Source organism: Lottia gigantea, assembly GCF_000327385.1.
Source record: "Lottia gigantea unplaced genomic scaffold LOTGIsca_197, whole genome shotgun sequence".
Lineage (NCBI taxonomy): Eukaryota > Metazoa > Mollusca > Gastropoda > Lottiidae > Lottia > Lottia gigantea.
This window is the reverse complement of record NW_008708388.1, coordinates 60,540-70,240: the sequence shown is the minus strand read 5'-3', so window position 1 is coordinate 70,240 and position 9,701 is coordinate 60,540. Positions and strand designations below refer to the sequence as shown.

The 9,701-nt window shown below is 38.0% G+C and overlaps 1 protein-coding gene across 1 annotated transcript; it reads right to left on the bottom strand.

Moving 5' to 3' along the window:
- Positions 1-2,611: 2,611 nt before the first annotated feature.
- LOTGIDRAFT_174457 (hypothetical protein) lies at positions 2,612-7,702 on the bottom strand (the record flags this gene model as incomplete). Its single annotated transcript, XM_009053042.1, has 3 exons — positions 2,612-2,839; positions 6,618-7,429; positions 7,687-7,702. The coding sequence occupies 3 exons, from the start codon at positions 7,700-7,702 to the stop codon at positions 2,612-2,614; spliced, it is 1,056 nt and encodes a 351-aa protein (XP_009051290.1).
- Positions 7,703-9,701: the final 1,999 nt, after the last annotated feature.

Sequence of the window (9,701 nt, the reverse complement as noted above, 5' to 3'; positions counted from 1 at the left end):
TTGATCAACTGTACGAGGTAAAGCCTGTTTCTTCTTTTGGAGTCCGCATTCAACCCATTATGTCAGCGGCTGGTATAAGCCACGACAGTATTGCGGACTTCGTAATGACCACAACTCCACCGTGGTCTATTGCTCCATTTCAGATAGACTTCAGTCTATCGAGCAATAAGAAAACTCAGACAAGCTCTATAGTGTTTTAATCTAAATTTCTAGAACTAAGGTCTAAATATGGGGATTACTCACCTTTCTATACAGATGAATCTAAGGATGGTGATAAGATAGCAGCCGCTACAGTTACACCATCCGAAGTTCTATCTGTAGCTTTACCATCAGCAGCCTCCATTTTCACAGCAGAACTCATTGCCATTTTACAGGCACTTGAGTTCTTTCAGTCCTCTACATCATTAAAAAATGTATTCTATTTTCTGATTCTTTGTCCTCATTACAAGCTATTTATAACATCCAACTTGTACACCCAATAATCGGGGATATATACAAGCTCTCTGGGCCGAAAAAGGACATTGTCCTTTGTTGGCTCCCCAGTCACATGGATATACGGGGGAATGACATGGCAGATGCGGCGGCTAAGGCTGCTTTGTCACTGCCTGTTTCCCCCTTTTCTTTGCCTTTCACCGATTTTAAATCGGTGATAAGGTCTTTTATTCAACGTCGATGGCAGCAAAGATGGGATGCTGCAGACACTAACAAGCTTCATGCCATTAAGACTCTCATAGGAGACTGGCCCTCCTCCTATTGTGCCAACAGGAGAAATGAAGTTGCTTTGTGTCGCTCTCGTCTTGGACATACTCACCTCACCAACTGTTATCTGCTCAAGCGAGAGCCTCAACCAGTCTGTGAGCACTGCCAGGTCCGTCTGACAGTGAAACACATTCTGATTGAGTGCAAGCATCTCAAACCTTTGAGATCCCAGCACTACCGTGCTGGATCTTTACATCAGTTATTTGCGCAACCTTCTCTTTATGAGAAGGTTGTGGCTTTTTTAAAAAAAAGCCGGTCTTTATTTTAAATTTGAAATGGATTAGTCATTGTTTGTTTTAAATACGACGATATGGTGTATTACCTGTGGTATTGTTTTTAGTGGTTTTTTGTAGTCATTAAATGACTGTTTCTGTGATATGGTTCTTATCGTTTTTTTTTTTGTTTTTTTTTTTGTCACTATGTGACCTTTCTGTCACTATGTGACCTTTCTGTGATATTGATAGGTGTTTTATTGTTTTACTTTTTTCCTTATTTTAACGTATTCTGGAGCTATATAGCCCGTTTGGTGCTGATGCTCCTTAATGCATTTCATTTCATTTCACTTACGTCCAAGGTGTGGGGGGACATCGATGATGTCATGGCTTAAGTGTCAGGGCCTCAAATTTTGGTGGTAGATGATTTGATGGGAGAAGATACCACAACACTTGAACAATGGTTTACGAAAGAGAGTCAACAAGTGTCATTTACATCGTGCAAAATTTGTTTGATAAAAGCATGGCACGATTAGTCTGGTTTTGTTATTTGGTTTTGTTTTAAACCTCTAGGGATGCTTCGTAGTTGGGTGTGTTAGCGATGCAAATCAGGGACATCCACAATTCATGCAAGAAGCCTACACTGATGCCACCTTGATACCCAGAGGTTATTTGCTAGTGGATTTGAAACCAGATACACCAGAAGAAATGAGACTGCGAACACGAATTTTACCCTCAGAAGCCCCAGGCTCCGAAAATCATTCTTAATGGCACACACCAAAAGAACTCACCAGCCACCACCAGGTACAACCCGATTGCACAGAGCGTAGTTTGTTCCTTTCACCTCACCCGATCTAAGAGATCCAACGGCTCGAGTACCTACCCGACCTACCATCCCGGGAGCCAGGCGCAGAATCATTTCACCCTCCACATTGCCCTCTTTATCTCCTTATCACCTTTACCACCAACGCTTGCTACACTAGCTCCAGATTTACTTCCAGCGACACCACCAATGCCAACACCAATGCCAACGCCACCAAGACCCCTAAGCAAACCACTTCGAAGTCAGACGAAACAACCTCGACCAAAAAAGAGGAAAAAAGCAGCACCAATCAGACAGCCATTCGATCCCCTGGCTAGCAAAACAACGACAAAACAAGCAAATGAAGGAAATGTCCAAATTCATCAAACGCTTGAAACATCTGAATCCTGAAATGGTCTACACTGAATTGTTGAGAAATGTTGGTACTGCACGAATTGGTCTGGTTTAAACTTGCAGCCAATCATCTCCTGAAAGGAAATATTCAACCTCTACACGGTCAACACGCCAAATGGTGTGCTAGATTTGTTGTGTGGTGGCTAAGTTTAGCCTTGGGTTGGTTCAATGGAAAACGTGGTTGACAATAAAGAGAACTGTATTTAATAATCAAACTTTTCTACATAATTTTCACTGTGGCAATCTTGACTATTCAAGGGGATAAATGATAAGGGGAGATAATTGACCATTCCTCAGACAACAATAATGCAATTCGCTCACACCCCTCCCTGATGACCTGAGATACATTCTGATCACAGTCATCACAATGTCCGTGGTCTACAAAATCCAAATGATAATGTTCACTTATGATTTAACACAAAGCCTATATCAAATCTGGTAACCAAGATTTTCTCTTCTCGTCAGCTATCAGTGCGGCTCTTCTTCTTGGTTTTGGGTCCATTATTGGTGGATGAATTACTTGTGGTGGATTAACGTCTTGTGGTGGATTTACTGGTGGTTCAGGACTGGACTGGATTTCTATGGGATACAGTAATTGTATGGATCGATTAATTGTGCCTGGTTTTCCGGTATTGGTAGATGATTTAATAGCCTCTAATCATGTCATCTGAGCTTTTAATTAAGGCTGTAATCCTACCTAGTTACCACTGCCCCCTAGGTAGATTTTCATTTGAAACCAACACGACATCTCCAACAGAAATGGCTTGGTTTTGTTCACCTTGGTTGCAATGTGGAGATCTTAGCTCCAACAAATACTCCGAACTCCATCTGTTCCAGAAGTGGTTTAGGATAGAAGATAAATGAACCATCCTGGTGGTTAATTTATTATGAGTTGGGTTGAAATCTTCATCATCAAGTTCCTGTTCGAAGGCAGGTAGATTCAGAATTCGATGACCAGTTAGAAGGTTTCCTGGATAATGAACGGTGAGATGAGTCCTAGTGGGTCAGGGAACTTGGATGTGATGCTAACAATATTCCGTTGGTTGGTACAATGTCTCTGGCTTCTCTGACAACTTCTTCGAGGTTGAATACAAATTCATCAGAGGAATAATTCCATTCAACGCCCAATATTCTCTGAGTTGGCATTTTATCGCTGCTGGATTTAATCCACCTTGTGACAGAGCTGACTTGGATAATCGATATAAATTACATGCTTCTTCTTCAGTATGGGTACCTGTAGTTAGGTCGTCGACATACATAGACCTTATAAAACGTTGGGCGAAATCTGTATTTTGGTTAATGAATTGCTCCATATGGTACTTGATTGTGGCATTGAGTAAAAATGGCGACGAGTTGACTACATAGACTACTTTTGTAAACCTTAAGGTTATAATATCAGGTTCTTTCTTGCGTATATCATCAAACCAAAGAAAACGTAATATTTCACGATCTTCTTCTGGTAGTTAATCATCAAAAATGCTTTCTCAATGTCTCCGGTCAAGGCAACTTTATGTGATCGAAATTTAAGGATGATGTCGAATATTTTCTGGTTCAATGATGGTCCTGTATACAAACAATCATTCAATGATTGAGTTGAATTCGTCTTTGCAGATGCATCATAACCAATGAGTTTCTTATTTGTTAACTTGTCGTTTCGAATTACTGGGTGGTGTGGTAAGTAATGGATGGTTCCCATATAGTTGGATTTTGGTGACTTCAATATTTCGACAATTTCTTCAATCTTTATGACAAATCTGGTAGTTCTCTGAAAGCATCGGATGTGGATTTTTCACAGAAAGCTGAACTTGGTAATTTCCTTCTCTGAAAGTTATGGATTAAGTTAGGTCGTCGTATATGTTTCGGTTTGGTTGAACTCCAATAGCTTCCAAGTCCCAAAACCTTTTAACTTGTTGCTCGAGTTCAACGTGTAAAGCAGTGACAAGAGTATGCTCCTTGAATTCTTCTCCGAGGCCAAGTGATGGTCCTGACAGAATCCATCCTATGGTTGTCTCTACTGCTATGGGACCTACCTCCCTCGTTTGACTCGTCCAGTGGTGAAATCCCAATAGTGGTCTGATCCAATAAGGATATGGATTGCTCCGTTTGATCTGGGTTTCATATAATCAGCTAACCTTAGACGGATAAATGCTTGTACATGTCCTGGACTTTAGATAGATCATGACAGGATAATGGTTGGCAGATAAGTGGTAAATGTATGCAGTGATAGCTTTTCTTTGTGTAGTTTGAATGGAGATCTTCACTATCTCTACTTCTTGAAAGGTTTCATCTGTGGATCCAAAAGTCTTCAGTCTTATGGGTTTTCTTCCAATAGTTAGTAACATAAGGTTTTGCTTTAGTTCGGTTGTGACATAAGTTCTCTGGCTTCCGGTGTCGAAAAGAATTCTACAATTGGTTGAATTTCCGGTGGTGTCTGGGTTGAAGACATTAGCTCTAGCAGTTTGGAGTAAAAATCTCATCACGGCTGTGGTTTGCGTACATTACTGACGATTGAGTTTGTTCGTTTGTGTTAGCTCTGAAATCTTGTTTCTGGTGAGTTTGATCTGTGTAGGTCATGGTTTATTCCCTGCTTGATTGGTTGTGGGCTTCTGGACAAATACTTATATGGTGGCGTACGTGGCATTTTGGGCAGAATCTGGTACAGTTTCTACTTATGTGATCCTTGCGTAAGCATATAAAGCATCTCTTGGATTGAATCAGGAATTGTTTTCTGTTCTCAATGCTGGATACTTCTAAATTTCATCGAGATCCCATTCGTCCTCCTTTCCCTTTCGATTTATTATCAACTGCAACTCACCGAGTAGTTTCTCAATTACAATAGGTAATAATAGACTTCCAAAAGATGATGAAGGTATGCCCATGGATGTTAGACTTCTTACGTTGGCTTCGATGCTGTCATAGAGTTGGCGAATGCATTTTAGATTCCTCATGTCGTGGATGATTTGTAATTTGACTAATTTTTCATATGACGTCCAACAATTTGTTGTCTATTTCCGAATCGTTTTAGTAGAATGGTTGTGGCTTCATGGTAATTTGATGATGTCAAGGCTAGTCCTTGTCTATATCGGATAGTTTTGTATTCTCATGGATGGCTGTGGAAAACGTCTCCCATAAGGGTTGCCATAGTGATGGATCTCCTTTGAATTTGCGTAAATCTAATTTAGGTAACTTGATGTTGGGTGGTTTGGTATGGGCTTGGACAGGAGTTTGGTTTAAAGTAGATGGATGATTGGCAGTTTCAACAACGGACAAGTTATTAATAAGTCCACCGTTTGGTACGCTGGTAGGTATTGAAGGTTGATTTAAATTACTGTCAAGTCCAATTTTAACATCGGGGTATTAATAGAGGGCTTACTGCCAGAATCTGTTATGTCCGAATATGTTGTTTTGAGAAAAATGGACTTAAAGTTTTAAAAGGATGTATAAAATCAGGAAGTAATAATACCTTAATGTAATTTAGAATCTAAGGAGATATATCGGTCAATTTTGAGTATCTTTAATATTGATGTAATAAGTTGAAGAATGATGCAAATATATCAAATATTGACACATAATCATTTCTAGCGGAAGGTGATAAAGAAAAACATGGACATAACGTATTTAATTCTTTATCAAATCTTTAACAAACACAACTAATGTGAACGAAAATAAAAGTCAATAACACCTTTTGTGTTTAATTTTTGATTATATCACTTTTATGAATAAAAAACGCAAATAGTCAAATTCTTAGACATGAATTACATTTTACATGTAAGCACTATGTTCAACAATCATCATCTGAATCTTCTGTATCTTGTACTGCTGGAGATGGTAAGCGATCCTTAGATCTTCCAGATGTTGGTAGCGATCTATACCAGTGTTGTATCTCAACTGGAATTACCATATGGTCACACAATTTAACAAGATCATTCTTCTTTGCTTCACTAATTGGGGTTTCGAAGGAGTAAGCTTTTGGTAGTTTGATGATTGAAGGACGACCGCGACCAAAGACATTAATTTGCTTATACTCTTCACCGTAATTGTATTTGTATAGTACTACACCTGGTTGATTTTTTTGATATCTGAACGATTTAACCATCAGCCAATTTACTATATTTCCATCTACGTCACGTTTCCTGTTCTTTATTAGCTGTTGGGCAACATCTTGAAAATTGTAAATGTCGTTATATTTTAGATTAACAACATTGTAAGGTCTTTTACGTCTGGCTTTTTTAAAGACTGAAACCCAATTTAGCATCGTGAAAAGATCCAGGTTGCGTTTTTGAGATTCTATTGCAGAATGCATGCTATCGCATTCCATGTAGCTGTGCCCACTCTCTAGAAAATTGTGGGACTGCACTGCATGTACAAACATTGCTGCTACATTTTGATTCCGGTTTTGACCTCCGCATGTATCTGAAAAAAAGAGATACCTCTCTAATATTACTCGGTAGATCTGATAACCAATTGTAAACAGCAGTTCCAATCTCATTGCTTCCACGCCCAGCTTGAACTTCGTTCCAGCAGTAGCAAAATGCATCGTTAGGTTTGGCTGCATTATAAATACAGAGATTGTATAGACTAAGCTTTCTACTGTAATAGAGGAGTGATGCATTGGTATTTGGTAGCTGAAGAACGCTTTGAAGATCAAAAGTAGTAGAGATGAAATTTGAATCTTTTGTAGCTCTTAATTTATCTGAAGACTTTGCAGCTTGGGCTTCTTTACTGCGTTGGAGATGAGCCTGGTATTCCTCCTCAAAATTAACGTTATCAATGCCTGTTAAGATTTTATGTTTTGAATATTTCATGCATTGGTCTTTTTTGGGGTGAAAGAAGGAAAGGTTGTATTCAGTACAAAATAATCTTCTGTATTTTAATTCTTCTACAGGATCTGTTTTTGGTGGTACTAATTGATCACAATGCAATTTATACAACTGGTACATCTTACTTATACTCAGATCTTGGTTTGGTTCCTCACTAGTCTTGTTACTCGGTGTATGCTTGGGTGCTTTCTGTTTTTTATGTTTACCAGAAGTATCCATGTGTTCTTTCCCATTCTTATATAGGCGTTTTCTAACATTTTTCTTCCACCGAATAGGGTTTGAAGTTTTCCATCTTGTATGTTTATTGTCATCAGAAGATGACGCCTCCCCAGTTTCCGTTTCGTAAGACGGATCATTATCTGTATCATCAAAATCGGATTCCTCTATCATTTCTAATACCATGGGTGTATTGAGATTTTTATCTGAAAAGAACAGAAATAAATTTTTGACAAGATAGCCTTGAAGTTAGTTTGAAATCTAAATACACATTGATTCAATAATGAAAGGTTTAAGACCAAAATTCACAAGTCTTCACTTTTTATCATGCAAAGTTAATGCAAAATTTCCAGAATGGCATTTCAAAAAGTGCATTTAACTTGCCATCCATGTATGGAAGATGCATTTATTTTCTAACTAAAGGCAAGAAAATCAATTAAAGAATAAAATTACAAAATCTTACCTCTATTTGTTGCCATTGTGGTTTTGAAATTTGATTTAAATGTTATTGGAAAAGGGGTTCAATCAGAAGAATCCGCCATTTTTGTTTGGACTTACCAATATTTTCTTGATAAATATGTACTGGTCTTTACAGATATGTCCGACTTAATCACTTTTGCATAGCAAAATTTAGGAATATTTGGACATGATAATATTAAAAAGGTCAATGACACAATGAATTATTACAGCAGGACTTAGATTTTTCTGTCAAAGATAGGCATCATATAAGGTATTTGTTGTATGGACATAACCCATTTTCACCAAAATTGGACAAAATTCTGGCAGTAAGCCCTCGTAATGGTATATTTAATATCATCGGTTTGTTCTATTTCAGTTTCAATATTTTCTTCATCGATAAATTCCAAAATACCTTGATCTAATTTGTTAATGGCTTCCAATTTTCCTTCCAAAGCTTGCTTTATTTGGGTAAGATTGGTTTTGAATTCCGTTATTTCGTCTGGGTTTAATTCAGTCCGTTTCCTAGGTGTCTTAGGATGGAATTGTTGTTGGTTAATTGATACTTCTAGGTGAACAGTATCTTTCGGTAGAATGCTTCTAGGTGTATAAGCATACTGGGCTACTACTAGGTGAAATTGGGCCCTAATTTGAAATGGTTATTATAGATTTATGGTGAGAATGGGTGTGCATGAGTACTCGCGTAAGTAAAACAGAATTATTTTATTCACTTAAACATTTTTTGTGAACCTCTTCATGGGAAAGGTAAATTGTGTGTTCCATTGATTATACATGTACTCGGTTGTAAAACTCTACGCAAACATGAATATGCCAGTTGTTATTAGACGTATATTGTAATATAATTAATTTGTATTGTAGATGACGAAATGCTGTAGTTATGTCTTTGATGTATATAAGCTGTAGTTGATATATCGTTACGTCATCGATAAATGTAAGATCTAAACTTACATGGGAATGCGATGGTTTTCATAAATGGTAACTTCCTTTGTTATACCAGTACACAAGGACTTAACTAGATGTCTACAAGGAAAATATTTGGATTAACTGTGATTATATTTTGTGGAGGTAATGCGGAACTTAAGGTGTGTGCGGACATTATCTTGTGTGATCACTAGACATTCATTAGATTTGATTCTTACGATTTAACTATGTATGTTAATTTGTTTTGTATGTAAAATGTGTTAACAATTATCTTTGTTTTCTTTTCAAAGGGGGGAAATTTAGGATCCGCTCGTCCGTCTTGACATACATAATAATTTTCACTGTGACAATCTTGACTATTCAAAGGAGATAAATGATAAGGGGAGATAATTGACCATGCCTCAGACAACAATAATGCAATTCGCTCACACCCCTCCCTGATGACCTGAGATACATTCTGATCACAGTCATCACAATGTCCGTGGTCTACAAAATCCAAATGATAATGTTCACTTATCACAAATGGGTAGCGGTGGAGTGTTGATATGTATTTTGGTACGTTTGAGAGAAAGATTAGAACATGAGAAAAAGAAAAAAGAGATAAAAATATAAAAATATAAAAAGGCCGCTTCAAACAAAATTATTGTCATTTGACATCATGGCACCGCGTCGTAGCATCAAGTGTGTCTCTAACCAGTGTATAGCGATTTTAAACGGCAAGATTCGATTAACGCCACAAAACGGCGTCTGTTAGCTCCACACAAGAGCCCTGCTTAGCCAACCCTCGAACCTCTGGTTCGGTTTTCTTGGTACGTTGTTGGCTTCTTTGGCCTCTAGTGCTATTGGACCCATCATCGGTTCCATTGGAGGTAGAAGTTGAGGGGTATTTAAAGGACAATCATTGAACTCGGGTCTCAGTCATGAAGCCTCAACAGACCTTGGGCGGTTTCTTGAAAACTCTTTGGCGAAATCACATTTTGAACGATAAGAAGGTCGTGGATTGTTTATGTGAATGTATTGGTAATTTGATTCGGGGTACGTTACCGTTATCAGATGCAGAAACAATACGTTTGCGAACAA